The sequence below is a fragment of the Taeniopygia guttata genome, chromosome 1 (assembly GCF_048771995.1).
Source record: "Taeniopygia guttata chromosome 1, bTaeGut7.mat, whole genome shotgun sequence".
In the NCBI taxonomy this organism is placed as follows: Eukaryota; Metazoa; Chordata; class Aves; order Passeriformes; family Estrildidae; genus Taeniopygia; species Taeniopygia guttata.
The window spans coordinates 40647045-40668713 of record NC_133024.1 but is presented as its reverse complement, the minus strand read 5'-3'; the positions used below and the strand labels follow the sequence as shown (position 1 = coordinate 40668713).

General features: G+C 35.7%; 1 protein-coding gene across 4 annotated transcripts in view; it reads right to left on the bottom strand.

Moving 5' to 3' along the window:
- CEP126 (centrosomal protein 126) overlaps positions 1-21669 on the bottom strand; it is a 37872-nt gene that overhangs the window by 15341 nt on the left and 862 nt on the right. For 3 of the 4 annotated variants that reach the window (XM_030269816.4, XM_030269824.4, XM_030269844.4), the window contains exons 2-5: positions 21124-21249; positions 12554-12699; positions 11061-11166; positions 8407-8605 (exon numbers count right to left, since the gene is read on the bottom strand). In XM_030269816.4, coding sequence (XP_030125676.4) covers positions 8407-8605; positions 11061-11166; positions 12554-12699; positions 21124-21249 — 577 coding nt within the window. The remainder of the gene's footprint in view (positions 1-8406; positions 8606-11060; positions 11167-12553; positions 12700-21123; positions 21250-21669) is intronic. The other variant, XM_072927423.1, reaches the window with a different exon arrangement.

The window sequence follows — 21669 nt, the reverse complement described above, 5'->3', positions numbered from 1 at the left end:
ATATAATGCAAATGAATGTCCCATTTCCTTGTAGAAATGTGTAATTAGAAGTACTTCTGCAGAAATAAAAAAAGCATTCAACAATTATCCTTTTTTAGTGATCAATAAGTGCAGGGAAATAAACCTAGGAATCCCAGTGACTTAATTTTATTTAATCTGTGAGAATATTATAGGATTATAAGAAAACAAAATATTCATAGAGTACTATATTGGTATTTACTGAATTTACATTTTTCATGTTATAGAAGTACAATTTATTGTATAGCCTGCATTATCTTATGTTATAATGCATGAAATCCAACACCCACACATATCCACATTCCTAGTAAAGGAATACTTCCAAGGAGTTAAAAGAGGTCACTTGTATGTTTTAGGATTTAGAACAGCTGTGTCAAGCAATTTCATTTTAGTAAAGCACTAAAACAAAGAGCAAACATGAGCCTATGAGATCTCTCAGAAGGCCAGTGAAAGAACAACAAGTAAGATTTTAAGTGAACCTGATAAGTGAATTTTCTGCCAAAAGATTTTGTTAGAATGCTATTACACTAAAGAGCTGCTACATGTGTATTTGACATTTTCTGCAAAAGAAGTGCTGGCTGTTCATAATTCCAAGATGTGAATAGGAACACTCTTCTGGAAGATAAAATCCTGAAAAAATGCTACCTATTCTAAAAACCAAAGCCCCTCACACCTCTCACACTACTTGCTACTTTTGATAATTTCAACTGGTTTCTTTAGAGAAATTATTTGCTTTTCATATGTGTATATTTATCATGTTACACTTGGCATTGACTGTGAAGTAAAACACACCATTGAACTTATTTAGATGCAAAACTAACTTTCAAAGCCAATGAGGTACCTAAACAACTAATTTCAAATTTACCAACTATGGAATGTGAAAGTCCATTCAAAATTATTAATCTAATTTCCATATGAGCTTGAAAAACATCACATACATAGCAATACACAATTCTTATTTCTCAGAAGATCTGGGCAGACTCAAGAGAGCAAGTGACACTGTGAAAGGATTTTGGTGCTTTCCTTACACAAGAGTTCCATTTTACTGTGCCAAATCCACAGTCAAAGAAGCTATGAAGGTATAGGATGACCAGAGACAAGCTTACTATCAACACCGCTGTCTTTCCCAGTCTGATGCCTAGGTACCTGATCTCCTCCCAGGCTAAGAATATGGAAACTACCCATCTATGAATCTATGAAATTTGAAATACCATCACAGGATGCTAGAAATGCAGGTTCAAGCTTCTCAGTATAAAAAAAAAACTTGTTTCTAATTTTATAGGCACGCAGGCAATATCAGTAAGCCATACTATCAGAAGATTTTAAAAGAAACATTCAACACCAATGTTTCATTCTGATTTTCAGTCTTAATAAGCCCTGAGGTAAATGTATATAATTGTGTAGGAAATAGATTTTCAGCTGAACTTGTCTCTCTGTTGCTTTAGCATCTCAGTACTCAGAGTGCTGCTTCTCAGGTACTCCGTCCCAGGTGTCTAGCTATCACACACTAATCCGGTCATTCAGTTCTAGGACTGCAATTTATAATGCTAGGTAAAAACACTATTAAAAGTGTTAAATGGTGAGGCAGTGTGCACAGTAATGCATTGTTCCCTTTTTTTTTTTTTTTGTTCCTAACCCATTAATAAATTCAGTTTGAACAGGCATCATCTGCCCCACAAATTTGTCATACAAAAATAGCACGGGACATAACACAGACAGTCATACAGAAATACTGGGCATGGATATGAACAATGAATTCTAGAAATTCTTTAGTGTTTAACTAATAATCATTTTAGTGATTACAGTTAACAGATTTGAATGAACTGGAGCCATAACATCAGTAAAAAAGAACAAATTAATACTATCTGACCAGTACTATTCAGTTCCTGAATGAATTAGTGTGTGAATACAATTTAAAAAATAATCTCTTGTTCAGCTGAGGAACCCTACCCAAGCTCTTTTTTTTCTAAAAAAACAGTATACATATTTTTAGTCAATTAAAAAGGATTGCTTTTTCTTTTAGCAGTATACTTTGTAAAGATGGAAGAGTTTTTAACATGGTCTCACTGTTGTGCACTGCACAGCAGCAGCCAGGGAGGAAGGTGAATTTATGTAAGGAAATCCCAAAGGTCAGATACAGAAATACTTCCAGAATCATGGAACATTCCAAGTTGAAAGGGACCCATAAGGATCACTGAGTACAAAGCTGACTCCATACATGGCAACCTGAAGGCTAAACAATATATCTAAGAGCATTTCCTAGTATATATATTTACACCTTTCTAGAAATACATTTACCTAATAAGGCACTTTCATGTAATTTCCAACATTCACTGCATGGTTCATTAATATACTCACTTATCTTGAAAAAAAATTCCGTGACTTAAAATATTACCTTTTTTACAAAATCAACTTTTTTCAATCAGATATGTTTCAAGATATACATTCTTCCTAAGAACTTAACAGATTTGATTTTTAAGAACTTGTACAAGATTTCAGTATCTACCTTCCCCTAAACACCCTACCAGATTTAAAGGTTAATTTTTAAAAATCATGCCACTGTTTGAAATAGTGCAATTATTTGTTTATTACAAGAACTTTCAGTCTTCTGAAAGAGGTCCCAGTTACCCCCTACTTATCCTTGTCTTCTGAATTTTGGGTGTTTGTTTGATGCTTTATTTTGTACTTTATTTATGGTGAACCATACTTCCTTATGGAGATATGCAAGTATTGGGCATGAACTGCCCAGCAACGCTCAAGCTACTAAATACCACAGAAGTGCTGCTGCAGATTTATAATAATTAATAATTATAATAATTAGACTAATTTTCATTAGAAAAAATGAAATAATTGATTAGGCTCCTGAGTACCCAGATGACCATTAGAATATCAGGATATAAATAGAGTACTAGAATACAAAAAAGAACCTGAATTCTGTGTTGCTTTAAAATTCACAAAAGTCTTATCTTTTTAAAAAAAAAAAACCCTAAGACACAGCTCTGCTGTCTTCAAAGGGGCAAAATTACTTTGGAGACTGATACTTTATGAGAAATCAATAGATTTTCCAGCATCCCTTTGAGATACCAGAATATACTATCACTGATAATACCACATTAGTATAATGCAGTATCCTGGTAGGCCCACATGCACATGAACTTTATATCTTCCAGTCCCTTCCTACCAGCAAACATCTTACTGTAACTGCAGTGTACTGCTATTTTTTACCCTGTTCCTTTCTTTCAGCTACATTTAGGAGCATCTTACCGTGTTGTAGTAAAACAAATCTCTCCAAAACCAGTCATGAAGTATGGTAAAAATAATGCATAGCTGTACATAAATATTTTACACACACACACACACACACACACACACACACACACGTATATGCATGTAAACCCAAAAATGGAGTCATGCTAATATGTATGGCAATTCTTACGAAAAAAACTATGTGCTTGTAAAAAAGGAACAGGTATCTATTAAAGGACAGGATCAATTTCCTTGATGCTGTGGTTTGTGAGCTATGCTGTATGTATAACGATCATAACTTATCCACAAGCAAAGGCTTATCCATGTATAAGTCTAACTGTGAAACAATCTGTTTTGTACTGAAAATCTGTTTCAGCTTCAATCCTACCTTATTACCTGCTCAAGAAAGGCCTTTGAATTGAGGAAAGACAATGTTGAATGAACTCCAGACAGTCAGAGATGAAGACTGTCATGTTATTTTATACAGAACAAGCTTAGAATAAGTTATTTTATGAAAAACCTCCAAAACCTCAAAATCTATTCTTGAGGAATACACAACCAAAACAAGTTGGAGTATTTGGGTAAAATAATTTCGTCTGGAGATATATTTCAATTTGTCTTTATAGCACATGTGAATTTTGGATTACTGAAATAATGTGGAAGATAGCTGTTAGTCACAATATTGGTTGAAAGCCAATGAAAACTGAACACCCCTCCTCTTGCCAAGAGGAAAGTAAGTAAGGAAATCACTCAGGCCTGTCATACAATTTAAATGATCAACATAAAAATGTTAACACTCACATTTACAAGTAAAAAAACGGCCAACATTTCTAGATTTAAGGTGACCGTAGAAACCTATTTCAAGTTGTTGAATGGTGTCTACAAAATCGAGTTTGACTTCTGCTTCTATGCCATTTTATCCTAGGCCTCCTTGTCAGAGTCTGTTTTCCCACTAACTAACCTTGAGGACTCTCAAAGTTTCTGATGCTTGGGAGAGACTCTGTACACAGCACTTCTTTTTTCCATGCTGGTCTTGCCTATGGCTCTGAAGAATTTGACTGGCAACACCCCTTGCAGAGGGAAGTTTTGGTTAACTCATTCCAGTCTTACTACAATTTTTCCATGAGTTACCTGAAACATCTCCATTTCATAGACACTGTGAAACTCAAAAGCAAAGTAACACCAATAGCTAACAGCCTTACAAGTGAACTCCTGAAAAGCGGGTGATGTCCAGACCATTCAGTGGAACATCACTTAGAAAATATCCTTCACTGTTTCTCAGAGACTTACGGGATTTTCCATGTAACATGTATAAGCACACACAGTCTAGTAAGATACAAATTTTTCCTGTATTATACATAATATAATTTGGGTTGCAATTTCTGAGACTATATTGAATATATTATATCAATGTTCCATTCCTATTTCAATAAATATTGAAATATTTTCTTCCAAGGGGAATGGTATCCATAGAAAGAATGGTATTGAGTACCTCAATGGCTGCACAATATTCTCAGAAAAAAACAGTGAACCAAGGTAAAAATCCTGCTTCAAATCATTCAGAAAGGGATTTAAATTTGGATTTCACAGATACCACTTGAGTAGCCTAATTATGGTCATATTAAGAAGTGAAGAGGAAAATACCATCTCCATGTGATAATATACACCTATTTTTGTGGGAATCCAGGGCTTCCCTCTGGCTGCCCTGGAGGGCCTGGGACCCTCGCAGGGGGTCGGGAACCCCCCTGTACAGAGCCCCGAGAGACACTGTCTCTGATCTCTGTCCATGGAAAAGTGTTTTCAATCTTACAGGATAAATTACAAGCTCGGAATGTTTGATATGAGTAATAATTAAGTGTGGTACGGGTGCAAAAGCAAAATTTTAGGTTTCTAGATTAGGGGTTCAGAGAGGACAAGATGGAGGAAATTGGGTGTGTCTTGTCCTTTTCCTCCTTCTTCATGCCCTCCATGTTTCACTGTAGTGTTGGCATTTTTCTGTTGGTTTAGGCTGGGGACACACTGTTCAACGTAGGTGATAGATATTAGCATGTTATTGTAAATATAGCACAGGTAGTTTCTGGTATATAATGTTTGTACCATCCCACTGGGGGCAGAGCCCCGCACGCTGCCCTGCAGGACAGACCTGCGGCAGGGCAGCAGAACATGTTATAGATAAGCAAGAATAAACAACCTTGAAACCAGCACAGACGAATTATGGCTTCTTCTTTGGCAGCGGGGCTGACAGACAGAGACTTTCTACAATCTCAGAATCACCAATACCCACAGATTCCAACATATTTTGTCTCGAATTAGCTCTTACTTCTAAGTATTTTGTTTAAAAAATGAAACTAAAGACAAAAAATGTTATGATATCAGTTCAATTCAGGCATAAAGCAAATTTTTTTCTGGTAGAGCCTAGAAGTATTGTACTGACCAAAATAATGTTGCATGGCCATGAAATTGAAGAGGTGAAAAAAAGAAAAGACAAAAAAATACCTGAAAAATACTCTTCCTTGTCACATTTGAGCCATTTAGTGGAAATTTTCTAAACTGTTCAGTCCAAGGCAGGTACCAGAAATGGAAAATTTCAACATAAGGAGTTAACAGTTTGTAAAATTGTTAAGCAACTTGGGACTAATGTCATTTGGTTAAAAGCCGCATGCAGCTTTAGCTAAAGACCATGCTGCTAGCTCCACCTTAAAGATTTTATTTATGCATGCAATAAAGCCAGGAAAGGATGGAGAGACAAAACCTTTATTTGTGAATGAAGTTAGCAATATTAAATTCTGAAAAATGGAACATATTCCTGAACATAAAACAGTAACTTGATGTAGCGGCTTGGATGCAACTGTTGCACAAAATAAAATATATTGCTCTCAATACTTTACACAAAATAATTTTGGAAAACAGTAGAAGCCACTAATACCCTAGCTTACCGATGAATCTGTACAAATATTTAGAGATGTAAAGCAGGTAACACAACAAATCTACTGGTAAAGGTTCACATAAAACTTTATTGCCCTGTAGGAAAGTAAAGAATTTTAGGAATCTTTATAATCCTGTTGGGCCTGTAAAAACAGAAACAAAGAGAGGTCAAAGGATCTCAATGGATGGCTAGGTTGCAAAGCATGTGCACAGTGAAATACTTTAATTTCAGAAATTACTTTGGACAACAGGTAATAACTAGACCACTGAAGTATATTGATTCCAGTAAGAAATCAATCTAAATCATTATAAGTTATAAATTTTATTAATAAGAGTATTATAAATACTATTTCACAATACAGGAAGTCACAATGCACATGCACACCAGCCATCAGCACAATCCAAGTATTAAACTTTCAAAACTCAGGCCTTAGAACAAGGTCAATAGCTTTCTTCACTACTTTTCTAATCAGAGTCCAAAGCATGCAATTCCAAGAAAGCAAGTCCAAATGTCTGAAGTATAAATATTTACATTTTAAACTATTCATGAGAGGAAAGAAGCTGAGCAACCCCTAGTGGTAGCAGAAAAATACCTTCTGGAAAAAAACCAAAAATTTTTACAGGTATTTTCAAAATACATTAATTTGTAAACACAGACTCCTATATTATATGCAGTTCCCAAAGCTTATGATAACATTTAGAAAAAACTAAAAGCAAAAAATTATGCATGACTTATAGCTGTTTTCCCCTAGAATTCAATTAGGAAGTGATAATTCTGTTTGATAAAACACTCCAATACAGAAGTCTTAAAATACATTTAAAAGAATATTTTTATATATTTTTCTCAAAGAGAATGTGTTTTGTTTTCTAATTCCAAGATGTTCTAATGCAGCTACTGCCAAATTCAGCACCATCATTTAGGGAGGGATTTGCAAACTCTCAATCAGTGAAATGCAAATGTTATATTGTTAAAAAAAAGCTTAGACTTCTCTGTATTTTTGTAAAGTGGTTATCTAGAATCAGTTTTATCAGCTCTCTTCTATAAATTGTCACTTTCTCTTCCTTCTTTTATGCTTAGAAATAAGAAAGAACACTGCCAGTACAAATTATACTTTCTCTCCATTCAACTTTTTTGAACCTCACTCCAGCTGAGTGAGATTGTCTGTCTTAGCCATCAGCTCAAGATTTTAATGCATAACCATCAGAACAAAGTAGATACAAAGGCAGAGATTAATGCTCCAAGAAACATCAATGCCAAACCATATCTGAACTCTAAAGTATTTCACAAGTTATCCATACACTTGCAATAAAAGGAGAAACCCTTGCTCTATGGCCACCATGATTCCTTGCCTCCAGCCATGACCAAAATAGAGGGACTGGCTTCATGGAGTCCAGGTCATTTCAGATACCGTGACTCTGGATACCAATAGATACTCTAGAAATAAAAGAATGACCCCCAAAGTATGGGCTCTTTTTTCCCAGAAAATGTAATGTTGAAGACAGTGTTTCCAAAATTACACTTAAAGGGGCACAACTAAAAATCATCTTAGAGCTCAGTTCTTGATTTTCACTATTTCTAAGGTGACTTTTAAAACGGATTTTCAATCTAAAAATTAGTTTAGGCAGAAAAAGCTCATTACTGGAACACCCGCAGCTATTCCAAAGATGATAAAAATGGTTCTCAAGAGACTTGAAGTCAATCTCTAACATATCACCACATACCAGGAAAAAAAACCCCAACCAACCAACCAAAAAAGTTCCCCAAGATTTCACATGCCATCATAATACTGCTATAGCATATTGTGTTGTCACAATCAGCACAGCAGAATCTTGGTGTGCACTGAAAACCATCAATCTAAGTTCAGAGGTAGCACAAGACTACTGTGATCAACTAATGGCTACCAATGTCAGAGACAAGAAGTCTGACATAGAAATCTCACATTAACAGAGGAAAAAGGACAAAATAACAGGTATCTTGAATGAATTTGTGAAAACATTCTTATAAATATTTTTAAAGATCTCTGACTTCTTACAGGAATATATGTATAATTTTACTAAAAATAATCTATTGATAAGGCACAGTACAGTGTGCTCTCCTGACTTGTCTAATTGACAAATTTAGCTGAACAGGACTTCCATTTTTATTACATTAAAGAAACTTCCTGTCACAGTTAAAAGCATCTTGCAATGAATCACATGAAAATGAAAATATCATACCTCTAAGCTATTGAGATGCTGTTTTTCAAGGAGCTGTTGCATTTCTTTCAGATTTTTCTGGAAGAGAAGTTGGTGACTATCCATGTCTGTTCTACTGCTCTCCTGTATTGTTTCATCACAGCCAAACATTGCTAAATTATTCTTCTGATGGAAAGAATCACTTCTACATGCTGATGAGGATGAAATGTCATCTGTGGTTCTTGATACAAACAAGAAAATTATTACTTTGTCTTACTTTTATGCATCAACTGTATATTTTAAATATATTTCTTACCAAAAGTATACAACATCAATAAATGATGAAAAGCCTGAAAAATGCTGTTACTACTATCTGAACGTGTCCAACACTTTCCATTTTAAAACTTCTCTTCTGTCTATTTATAAATAAAATTTTCTGATTGGGTTATTGGGTGACTGCCTCTGGCTGCATTGGTATGGAAAACGTCAGCCAACAGTTTGGTAATTTCAGAAACAGAACACGGAGGGCTTTTTTTAAGAAAAAGAAGAAAACAAACAGGAAAATGGGCTTTATTTTTCCCTAAAGTTGGCTTATGCAGAGTGTAACTATATTGATGATGTCAGGTATTCCCTTACTTCAAAGAGCAAGAAGGTTTTCTTGTATCCAGAGAGCCCAAATCTACCAATGATATGTAATGTCAGTATTGTGGTATGTTAAAGAATTTGCTGCCTGACAAAAAAAAAAAATCTTTAGAGTAGCTAGTGTAGTTGGAACCTGTGACTAGCTCTTAGCTGGTGATACATGTTTCATATATGTACAGAAATTCAAGAACCTATTTTCCTTAATTTCTGTACATTTTGTCAGCTTAAGGTTCTTCTTCTGAGCCTTCTCTTCTTGCACCTAAAATTCTCCCTTTTCTTTTTAGTGGATGCGGGTAAATAATCTAGTAAGAGTTTATTTTTTTTTTTCCCCTGTATTTATCATGACACTTAAAATTTTAGGTCAATGGAAAACGGAAACTTTCAAACCCTTAAGATTATTGTTATTTTTCAGGAGATTTTATACAAGACTACATAAAACATTGGCTTAATTGCAGTGACCTAAGGAGAGTGTAAAATGGAATTTATTATTTCTGATGGGATGGCTGACAGCAAATAGGGAGAACAAATTCACATATTTATTTATTGAACATAGAAAACTGAATGCTGTTTTCTTTTGAATGGCTATCCCAAAACTTTTTTGTTTTTGTGGACCAGACTGACCGACACCTGGCACTCAAAAATCTGGATTGTTGGCTTTTTGGATACAAACAACTTTCTTTATATTTATTTGAGTATTTAGATCATTCATATCTATAAACATTTCTACATGCTTAGACCATTTATATTTATAAAAGTTTCAGTGGTCTAACTTTTCCATAGACAATTTTTGATTTGTCATATTGAAGTTTATATCCCAAGACTCACCTTTATCTAACATTATAATTTTAAACACCAATAGGGAAATATATCTTGTAAAAAGAGCAGTATGCCATTTACACACCTAACGTACAAACATCCCTGTGTCTGTTAGCTAATGAGTTCTCCAAAATCTTTGCTTTAGCATTCAATAACTAAACCCTACTAGAAGCAAAATGGAACTACAGCAGCATGGAATACACTTATTAGGTGTTTCAGGACTTTTGCTTTCTCCAAGAGAAGTTAATATGTCACCATTGCTTATTGTTTAACACCTTTTAAAGGACAGACATTATGAATCCTAGAATATTTTAAAATTCACAGATATTCACTTGGGTCTGGAGCTATGTTTATATTGCGTACTTATTAAAGTACTCATTTCTTTCTTTAAGAGGGGATTGTCAATTCTAGGCATTCTCTTTCTGAGGAAGGGCAAATTCTAAAGATGACACAAGATTTTTGGCTTCAGCATTTATAAAATTGTAAGAAACAGAATAGGTATCTACTACTTCATATGAGTTAGATATTACCCTTCCAAAAATTTCCAATTAAAGGGATTATAAGAAATGTTTAAAGCTTTACATCTCAAAACTAGTGACTTCTTAAGAACTTCCACTGTTCAGAACCTTCTCAAAATGCTCTTCTGTTATATCTGTACTAGCTGTCTTATGACCTCCCAACAGGTCATAGTGGACTCAACTTTGAAGCCTTTCTGATGCTGGAGTCACTTATTTTCCTTTTTTTCCATTGAGTAATTTCTAAGTTCAAACTTACAGAAACATATTAATTTCAAGATTCTTAGCTTTCTCTCAAATTTGGTTATGAGGGGAAAACAAACTGTAAATAGTATGAACATGTAAATATAATTTCCTTAGGAAAACAGGTTAAGAAGATGAAAACCAGAAAAAGAACACACTATCATTATTAAAGGATAGTAAATTTTTTACATTATACAAATAAAAATGGAGTGACAGCATTGTAAGAAATGGTAAGTGGTTTGTACAAGTCCTGAGATACCAATGTGTTGCACAAGAAGCAGTTTGAAAAAAGTTGAAAAATAAGGAAAAAAATTTTCAAGGCAGTGAGATGCTGTCCTTAATGAAGCCTATGAGTAAAATGAGAAAAATGATCAGAAAACCTGAGATAGGTTTCAGAATCATCTACATTTTTTGCTATAAATGAAACTTAGGTTTAGAAATTTACTTCCTTTGATCATCAGAATGAACAGGAATGCTTACCTGAAGTTGATTTTGTTTATGTTTTGCAAGCACAGTCCTGGTGTTAAAACTGATCCTTTAATTTGTTCAAGAGCTTCTTCTAACTGAAAAGCTGGTTTTGTCTGAACTGGAGGGATCAGAGATAAAAACACACAATGGGGAAAGAGTTATTTAAAATTTGAATATTTTACCATAAATGGTTTGGTTAAGTTGCTGAAGTTTGGAAGCCTAAATCCAGACAGTTACAATAAACACAGTAATTTAGCATTATTAGACATGCAAGAGCACCTTGAGTTCCTCTGAAACAAAATCCCAGTCTATTTAAGTGTTTACAGTCACACATGTATTCAACAGTTTTGCTATTTGCTTTTAAACTGCACTGTTGAAAAAATACGAGTTAAAAAAAAATCTAACTTTGTTTTTACATTATGACTATTCCACTCATGCGCTAAACCAAAGTTATGGCTTGCATATCTTTTACAGAGGCCAAGTTGTAACTTAATAATTGAACCAGTGGGGAAAGAAGAAGTCCAGACAGGCACAATGTACTGCCATTTTCAAGTGAGTATAAGTAGGACAGAAAGTAGCAGAGGCAAATTTCTATAAAGGAAAACCAAGAGAAAAAACTGATTTCTTCTATTGCAACACAGTCTGGGCTGCCAGTACGACTACGAAGAAGCCCTAAACCAGTACTGTTCTATTTTGTTATTTTAATCTGACATTTGATCTTGAAGTCAGAGACATTACCTCACAGCTGGCACAACTGCAGTTGGGAGAGTAAATCTGTTAAAGAATACCTAAGTAATAGACCATATCTTAAGTATTTGAACACTGGAAAGTTGACGGGAAATCAGACTTGGCCAATGCTGTTACAAACTCCTGCCAATCTGCACTGATTCCAAGAAAGCGGGAACTGAGCTGAAGTGATTATTGCTTCCCAGCAAGAGAACAGCTTAGAAAGTGGACTAATTCAGAAGAAAAAACAAACAAACTTATGTACTATATTAATATATGCTAGGACTGCATTTACTTAATGACAAACCAAATGCAAATTTTGGACCATTTTATATTCAAAAGTTCAAAGAGGGGATCATTGCACTATCCTAGTAACTGTCAGTGGCTTTGTAACACCCCTCACCCAGCTGTGAAAGCACAGTACTGCGACCAATAGGCACACTGCAGTCAAAAAAGTGGGGAAAACCCAGGAATCCACAATACCTCAAGGAGGTCATGTACTTACTGTGACTGGAATATAGTGAAATATCTCACAATACAGTTTTTAGGAAAAAAAAAATCTGTTTTTATTTCCCCTACCCAATTGGCATATCTATTAGATCTGAGCTTCTTGTCAGTTGTTTTGCTTTTGTGAATTCAATTATTTTGAGTGAAGTCAATTGTTCTGTTTGCTAATAGAAAAGACTAATGACCTCCAGAGGCCCCTTCCAACCTTAACTATTCTTTGATTCTGTGAATATAAAAATACTTGCATTGTGAATAACAGTTAATTCACAAACCTTTTTGTTTCTGCTGAGAAAAGGATTGATGAGCATGTTGGAACTTAGCAGTTGCCTCCTGAAATTTAATTCTCCTCTGCTGCAGAACTTGTTCTCTAAATCTTTTTTCTTTTGCTTCTTCTTCCTTCTGTCTTTTTTCAAAGGCTCTGTATTTAAGAAGCCAAAGTAGATAATTCCTATGTTTATGAATTACATTTAGTGAAATACTAGTAACTTGCTTACCAACTTGCTATTTTAGTACACAAGCTTGCTTGTCCATAAATTAAATGCTATTAACTTCAGCACAGCTGGATTTTTAGAGTTTGTCGGAACGTAAATGGGACAGTGGGTGATGAAGAAGAATCACAACATATTTTAATTTCTTAGCCTCAACCAGGGATTTTATTATTTTTTATATGTGAATTAACATGCAAACCTGACCAGTTCTTGTCACCAATGTGTCTTTTACAACAGCCTTTACAGTACCACATAAGTGAGTCACAGTGAGCAGATCAGTAGGAAGGTTAATAGCAAATGCTCTGTGTGTACTTTTCACAAGCTGTTGGGGAAGTAATAACAGTTTAGAAGTTGTTATTTAGAAATAACACAAAGGAACTACAGCTATTATTTATAAATATGCAAAAGTATTTTGTTGTAGTTATTAAGAAGCTTCCTGAAAGACAATCAGTTTAGCAGCACAAAATGGGATAAAACAGTAACACGAAATTATAATTGACAGAATCTGTTATTATTAAAAAATACATTAAATGTGTCCTCTCACTGGTTGGAAAGAAAAGCAGGCTCTAGTCAAAGACAACCATCATCACAAAAGTTTCCTTCAGTAGGTGTAAGCTTCATGAAGCTATGTGGAATCTTTTCTCCCGCTGACAGAATCATCAACTTTTACTGACAAACTAGCTCCCAGAGTGAAATATACCCAGAATATTTACTGGCACAGTGCCTATGTAGGCAAGTCATATTTAAAGGTTTTAAACTAAAAGAGGGTAGAATCAGACTCAATATAAGGAAGAAATTTTTTACAGTGAGGTTGGTGAAACACTGGAGCAGGTCGCCCAGAGAGGTTGTAGGTGCCCCATCCCTGGAAACATTCTATTCTAAAAGCAGTAATACTATAAAAGTAATGGTCTTCATGTGAAACTTCCAAATCCTGCCATGCAAAGATCACTACAGCTGGGAGCTTCCCATCTGCGTATTAGAAATGTGATTTAACAGGTCACTAGTACACTAAGAAGGGTCCCCCTTTAGCCAGCATTAGTGGAAAGTTTAGCCAAATGTTCTTTGTTTCTCCCATCACAGTAAGATACCTTCCCATAACTCTAATCACTAGCAGTTACTTCATAGTTCTTCTTGCTTAATGGAGCAAAGCTGCTACTTCACAGAGCTCCTCCTTAATTCAAGCTTTTAAAATTATTCTTCCCTTTGCTTTTCAGGGAAAAAGTTCAAACTGAAAAAATCAACTTGACCTAGTATCCCTTCAAAGTGATGACCTGTGAAAACAAACACAAAAATAATTTGAAATAGGTACTTTTTATTTTAGAAAGCTTAAAGGCACAATAGTAAAAAAATAGAAAAACTGCCAACTAATTCCTAAGTACACACTTATACAGGAATATCCACTTTAATGCACTTGGAAGCCAAAGCGTAGCAGAGAGAGAGAAACAAAGAATTTTCACTCTTTTCAAAACTCATATATACATACCTGTCAAAACATGTTAGAACTAAAGAGTAGAAGTAGAGTTCATTGTCCACTTTCAATATTCCTGAATTTTACTCACTGTAAAACCTAATACAGAAATGTGCAATTTTATCTTGACTAAATGAAATTCACAGGAGAGGAAACAGACTTGCTTATCCTCCTAATTATTTTAAACACTTCTTCTTGATGCCCTTTGATACCTCTAGAAGCTGATCAAGAAGGCCTTTAGTTGAACTATAGTTGTTAAATTCAGACATGTGGGAAATTCTACAACTTTACACCTGGAGTAATTCCAGCATATAACTCCAAAATGGAAAAAAATCAATTCTGACAGAGTATTTTTTTCTGATTATTTTGAATATGGCTTAGCTGCTCTCTTCCACATTCCTAATAATGAGCATTAAAAAAGGACTGTTCTTCATATAGCTGGGAATGAGCAAGTCCAAATCCTGATGCAAGAGGTCTTTTTCAGCACAGCTCATCATGATCAATATTTGGTTTGGATTAAGATAAGAAGGAGAAAAAAGGATCTTACTTTAATGTAAGGAAATGCATTAAAGTTATTCAGTGAAGCCTTATTAACTTCCTGACCTCACAGAATGTAAATTGTAACACTCAGGTTCATTATGCAAAAATGCACATTTACATCTTACAGAAAAACAGTTAAAGCAAACATTTGTTCATGTGCTCTCCTTAAGTCACCAGCTTAGGTTCATATCACAGATGTACCATTGGCAAAAGAGTATGGCTTTAAGATGGATAGTTAGCAGAAGAATTTCCTGACTGGTGGTTTTTTAACCCAATTTTTCTGTCTACTATAAACAACCCAGTGGTGCAGCAATTTTTGAAATGGCTGCCAAAATATTTATAGAGAATTTGGAACACAAAACTTAAAATACTTAGCTGTCTCACATATACAGACATTATGTGGAAGGCATTTTTATGTTAAAAACAGTAAGTATGACTAGATGGTAGAACTATTTCCTGGTTAATTTTATTACATTCTCTTCACAGTGAAGTGATAGATGCTACATTTTCAGGTGGACTAAATGCTTACTACTGCATTGGATGAAAATGATAATTAAAAAATGAATACATACAGTGTGTATGGAGTGCTATGAAATGAAAGTTTTTATTATTCTTCCATTGCCGCATCATGTTGCAAAACAGTGCACAGTAATTTTAAAATTGAGGCAGGGAGATATTTGTATGGTCAATGATGAAGAAAAGGCTAAAATGCAGTGTCACACTCAAAATTTCCTTCATGGGCAAACAGGAAGCAATCTTACATCCTTAAAAAGATCTGTGGACATTGCCCAGAAATCAACTTTTTTATCTAAGACATTTCCCAAGATCAGGAACACAGATTAAATCTATTCCTTTATCTTTGATTATTGTATGCCGAATCTAAAAAGACAGCCTGAAATGCGAGAGCTTCAGAAGGACCAACCCCTACAATGCTGTATGGACTCACAGAGGGCTGTCCTGCAAATATGCCCCAAAGGTCCACAGGTGGGCTGCCTGCACTATATACCAGTTGTCACATGCCAAGTCTCGTTCATAGGCAAAACCCAAGCACACCTTATTAAGTCAAGCATTTTTTTTTTGTTAGTATAATTCAAATCTTAAGAGTCCAATTATTATGACTCCAGAATTGTTACTGAAAAATAATAATATTGTTAGAATACTTCTAAACAGAAAAAGGCTCAATAATAGTGATATACAATTTGAACAGTTATTCATATATTGAGTTTCTATCCCTTTTCCTGATGCTCATTCTTGCATTGCTCTTTTGCATCCCAAGGCTTCTGTTTGTGCTGGAGTGTTAAGGTGAACAGGCAGCATCAGGAGTCCCTTCAGCAGGACCAACAGGATCTTCATGTAAATGCTTTTTCTCCCTCACTTTAGGATCCATTTGGAGTAATTTCTGTATTTGCTAATACACATTTACACCTCTGCTCTATCATCATCAGTTTGTAGCTCCACAGTACCTCCAAATATTCCATACATGGTGCCTTCTATGTATGTGATATACTGTTCTTTTCTTCTCTTTGTTACCTCTAAAAGCCAGGTTTGTCAGATGTAGTTCTGCACTTTTTTAGCTGACTATTGGTGAGTATAGCCATGGGGTCTCCAGTGCCAAGCCTGTGTGCCATCTCTCACCATTCCCTGCCTGTATTCCTCCATGCCACATCCTACACCTCCAGTTTTTAAAGCCTCTGTTACCATACCAGGCCTGCATTTCTCTATACTACTTCATGATTTTAGAGTCATAAATATTTCATCCTCTGCATAGAATAACTGCTTGTTACTGCTATCTAGATAAAACTATGGTCATACAATAAAAAGATAAAGGCAAAATTAGCCACAGACACCTGGTCTTTTAGAGAAATTGCTGTTACAGCTAAACCAAGCAAAACAAAGCTGCTGTCAGGTCAAGAAAAGTTCAAAGAGAGCAAGTTTGGCAAGCATCTATTCCAAGGCCTTGCTAATTCAGCACAATCCTGTGGCTCACTATCAAAAATGGCAATACTGCATTTCAAGTCCACATCATAGTGGTTACAGTGATCGCCTACTTCTCACAGTTCCATTCTGATGTAGAAAGAAATACAAAATTAATACTCTGCCTTCTCTGTTTACCAAGTGCTGACATTGTTCTTGTATTTCTGGCCACAGACTGCTTTTCATTCTTGATCAACAAAACTGGTGAATAATTTAAAGAGCATTAAATAATTAAATAATCAATGTTAATCAGCCAGTAGGTGGAGCACACAGCTTGTGCATATGTTGAAAATAAAGTATTACAGAAAGAACAATAGATTGGGAATAGATTGGAAACAGATATAGATGTCCTTCCCCAGTTTCAACAGACAGATTAGCTATTTCAAGGTAATTCAAAATGCTGAACCAAGACAACCAACTCTAAGGTTTATTTTACAACGCACATAGTGCAGACAGTAACATCACAGTAAAATGGGAAACACATTTTGCACTGAGCAGTAACAGCACAAATTCTATAGTCCCCAGCAAACGTGACAGCTGGTATTTAGAAAGCAGCATGTTATAGAAACATAAAATATGATATCCTATTAATTTGCATTAAGTATGTGCTTAGTCAGTAGCTCTTATTTCCAGAATGCTGTTATTTAAATAAAGTATCTGCCAGCTAGTGCCCCAGAGAATATTTGATCCTTAATCTGATCTTGAAATTGCAACTTCATGTATCAGTGAGACAATAAAGAAACTACTTTCTTGATACTCAGGCAACTTGTAAAAACTGCAGGCTAGGGTATTTTGCTGTGTTGAAGTACTGTTGTTAACACAGAACTAAGGAGCTTGGTCAGTACAAGAGATGCAAAGAAACAGTTGACATCAGGGGGATTGAAAAGGATCTGAAATTTAAATTACTGAGACTTTTATTTCCAAACCTATCCTTTCTCTTTTTGAGCAAATGATGATTTTGGTTTTTACTACTAAACCAATTAACTGTGTACAGCTTGTAGAAGTTGACTATTTTTGATGCTGAAGGTGCTGCATTATAGAAGTATTCACAATAAACCAACAGTAGAGTGTCAGGGAAAATCTCACTACAAGTATATATAGAAAAGGTTGAAAATAGAAGACCTCAATCTGCTAGAATCTTTTAGTACAGCCTTGTTTAAAGGAGGCCTGCTAGTGGTTCCTGAAAAAAATCACAGAAAAATTTTCCTCCACAAAGCAACATAAGAGAATGAACCTAAATAACACAAGATTAAAGAGAGAGCAGAAACTCTTCTATATCTTCACGAGTGCTTCATCCTAAAGGGAATTAACTGCTTTTACTTTTTTAGTAGAAAATTTATAAACTTAAGGTTGACACTAAATTTGGTTAAGCTTGATCAACTTCATAAAATTCTACAAAGAAATGACAGTTCTGTAGATGAGAGGAGAGCAGTAGATATTTTCTATCTGGACTTTACTAAGGCTGCTGGTACAGTGTCCCCTATGATCCTCATAAACGAGACGCTGCTGAGAGGCTGAATAAGCTGTGAGTGAGGTGGAATGTAAACGTTCTGAATGGTCAGGCCCAGAGGGTGGTGATTAGTGACACAAAGTCCTAATGGAGGCCAGTACATAGTGGTGAACCCTAGAAGTCAGTACTGGGCCAAATTCTCTTTAACAACTTCATTAAACATAGAAAAGTAGAATCATTTGGGTTAGAAAAGATCTCTGGGATCATCAACTCCAACAACAAGCCCAGCACGGCCAAGTCCACCACCAAACCACATCTTGAACCACTCTAATTGGCAGCTTTTTCCAATGCTTGACAACCATCTTCATGAAGAAAATTTTCATAGTACCCAATCTTAACTTCCCCTCATGCAGTTTGAGGCCATTTCCTCTCATGCTATAAAACTTGTTACTTGAGAGAAAGGACCAACCTTGTTGCAAAGAAGGTCAGTGGTCTCCTGAACTGCACTACGCAAAGCCTAGCAAGCACACAGAGGAAAGGGATCCTTTCCCTCTGCTCAGCACTAGGCAGGCCACAGCTGAAGGAATGTGTCCAGCTCTGGGCTCCTCAGTACAAGACACACCTGGACAGACTGGAGACAGTTCAATGAAGGGCCACAGAGATGATGAAGGGACTGGAGAATCTCTCTAGGAGGAAAGGCTGAAAGATCTGGGACTGTTCAATCTGGAGAAGAGAAGGCTCAAAGGAACCTTCTTAATGTCTATAAATACCTGGAAGGAAGGTGCAAAGAGGAGACAGCCAGGCTGTCTTCAGTGATGCCTGCTGACAGGACCAAACTGAAACACAGAAGTTTCCTTTAGAGATCAGGAAACGCTTTTTTTTTTGTAAGGATGACAGCACTGACACAGTTTGCCCTGAGAGGTTGTGGAGGATTGTCCTTCCTGAGTGGAGGTGATCAAGAGGTCCCTTCCTAACTCAACCATTCTATGTGAAGGTTAGAGGTAGAAAACGGACTGTCACACCTCACAGTGCACTCATTCCTAGTCTCCATATAAAATATGCAAAAGATACAAATTTTCTTTTGAAATCATACACTAGCAGTGCCAAGAACACTCCTGATACACACCTGTAAGCCCTGGCAGGGAGAATTTTGTGCGCTGCCAGATGAGAATGTGGAGTTTAAGAACGTCATGCTACTCTCGAGAAACCATCATCTTATCTAACATGTGTAAGAAAGCTAATGGAACTTGGATCATATAGACTTGAGACACAACCTGAGGGTTGATCAATCAATTCCCACCTGCATAAGTGCCAGGAAAAATACGTAGATTCAAAGAACTTTATTTTCAAATTACTTTCCTGCACACATGCAGCGACCCTTCATTTTTAATTATCTATGTCAGAGCTTATAACATTGTATGCATTTTCTACCTTTTTAACATTAACTAACTCACTCCTTTTCAGTTATTAGGAGAACACTTGTTACCACACACTTCCATTTGAACTGCTTATTGTGCTAATAATTATGCCATTCTCAATTATCACAACTTGAAACAACTTTGTTTTATGAATACCATACCCAAATTTCTAAGTGACTCACCTGAGTAACTTGGATTTATACTGTGTTTCTTAAGGCTGCAATGAAATCCATATGGAAATGTATTTATGTATCCATGAGTATTACTTTAACTACACCAGTCTGTCAAAAATATGCAGGCTGTCTGGTACTTGCTTTTACATTAGAGTATAATATTTCAAGACCAGTAATACAATAAACAGTGTTCATCTGAGATGTGTAGCATTGCAGTGGTTCTGTTCCAGAAAAAGAAATTAGGTATTTAATTTTTCAACTGAGACACAGTTTATTATCTGCAAAGGTTGTGGGTCGCACTCTGTCTTTAATTACTCACAGTTGATTATATCTCCTCTTCCATTTTTCTTTTTATTTCAAAGGGTAAGCTGATAGCACATACTGTCAGGCTAAAATGGCAATATAAACAATAAATACCTCCTCTCTTATGAGTTATGAACATATGCAATAAGTGAACATTGTACAACAGAAGTCATCAGATAAGGGAACTGCGGGGCACAAGCATTAGTGAGTTAACAAGAGGCAGAGGAAGCTGGTCTGAGGCTGGGGGCTTGCAAGGAGGAACCCATGTGCCTCTCCAGTACACACAGCTGAGCCCCTTGTATGTGTGAGCACCACCTCAGTCCCAGGGGAAAAACCTCTATGTCCATTAAACTACTCACAGCACTTCACTGAGACATTTCAGTGCATAACTTACTCAATCCATTTGCCACAGAATATTTCATGGTTTTGCATTCTCATGTATGCAGAAGACAGATTACTCAAAGCTCTGTTTAAAATGTCAGTAAAAAATAAGTTTATTATAAGTATTATCTTGTATAAGAAAAATGTTGCTTTGTGTTTATTGGGAAGTGGGAGCACAAAGCCTCGGCATGAAGGGGAGGCTGAACAGCTGTTACGCCATGCAGACAGAAAAGCACACACTTCAGAAGGCAACAATTGCCTTCTGCTGGCCCACCCGGTACAGCTGAGTGCATTTTTCATTCATACATTGAAGCTAATAAAACCCGGAACACTAGAAATGCAGATCAGAGCCACAAGATGAAAGTACTACTTACCTTTAGTTTATATGAGATGTGACTACAGTGAGTTTCCAAAAATTGGTGAGCAAATCAGAATATTGCTCTTTTTATTTTATTTGTCCTATAGCAAGAAACTGGATTGGTGAAACTTTTCAGCTTAGATTCCTCTAGGCCAAAGCAGTGAGCTATTTATCAAAGTGAACATGAAAGTAGTAGAGATATATTGATCTGTCTCAAGGTTATGACTCCTTTTGCTTTGGTTTTCTCTTTTTTTTACAATCCTCCATTAAAGGAACCCTAGTTACTTGCCTTCTTCTTCTGTTTGTCTCCATCAAATATTTCATTGCCTTGCTCCGATGCATTTTTTGATCCTCTTTCAATGCCCGACGTTCTTCTTGTAAATCCTGTTCAAAATTAAATATCAAATCTCCACCCCTAAGACTGTGTTAAGGACAACAGAAACTGGATGGAACGGCTCATTAAAAGATATAATAGCCTGTGTGATTGACCTTATACAGAGTAGGTCCCATAATTGTATGTTACAGTCATAACTAACTTTATGCTCATCTAGAAAAAAAAGTAATTGCACTTTACTTTTAAAAAGCATTTTAGGAGAAGCTTTACTTTCATCTTTCATGATACCACCAGCTGAAAAATCCCACCTTTATCATGTTCATTTGAAGGGACATTTTGTGTAGTTACTTAAACCTGTAATGTAAGGATGCAGATATGAGAAGGAAAATGTTAAATAGTAAACACCCCCTCACACACACACTCCCACACCCTAAAGGATTAGTTGTTTACACTGAAATTGATTAATTAACATCACTACATAAAAGCTCTCCAGAGAGCCAG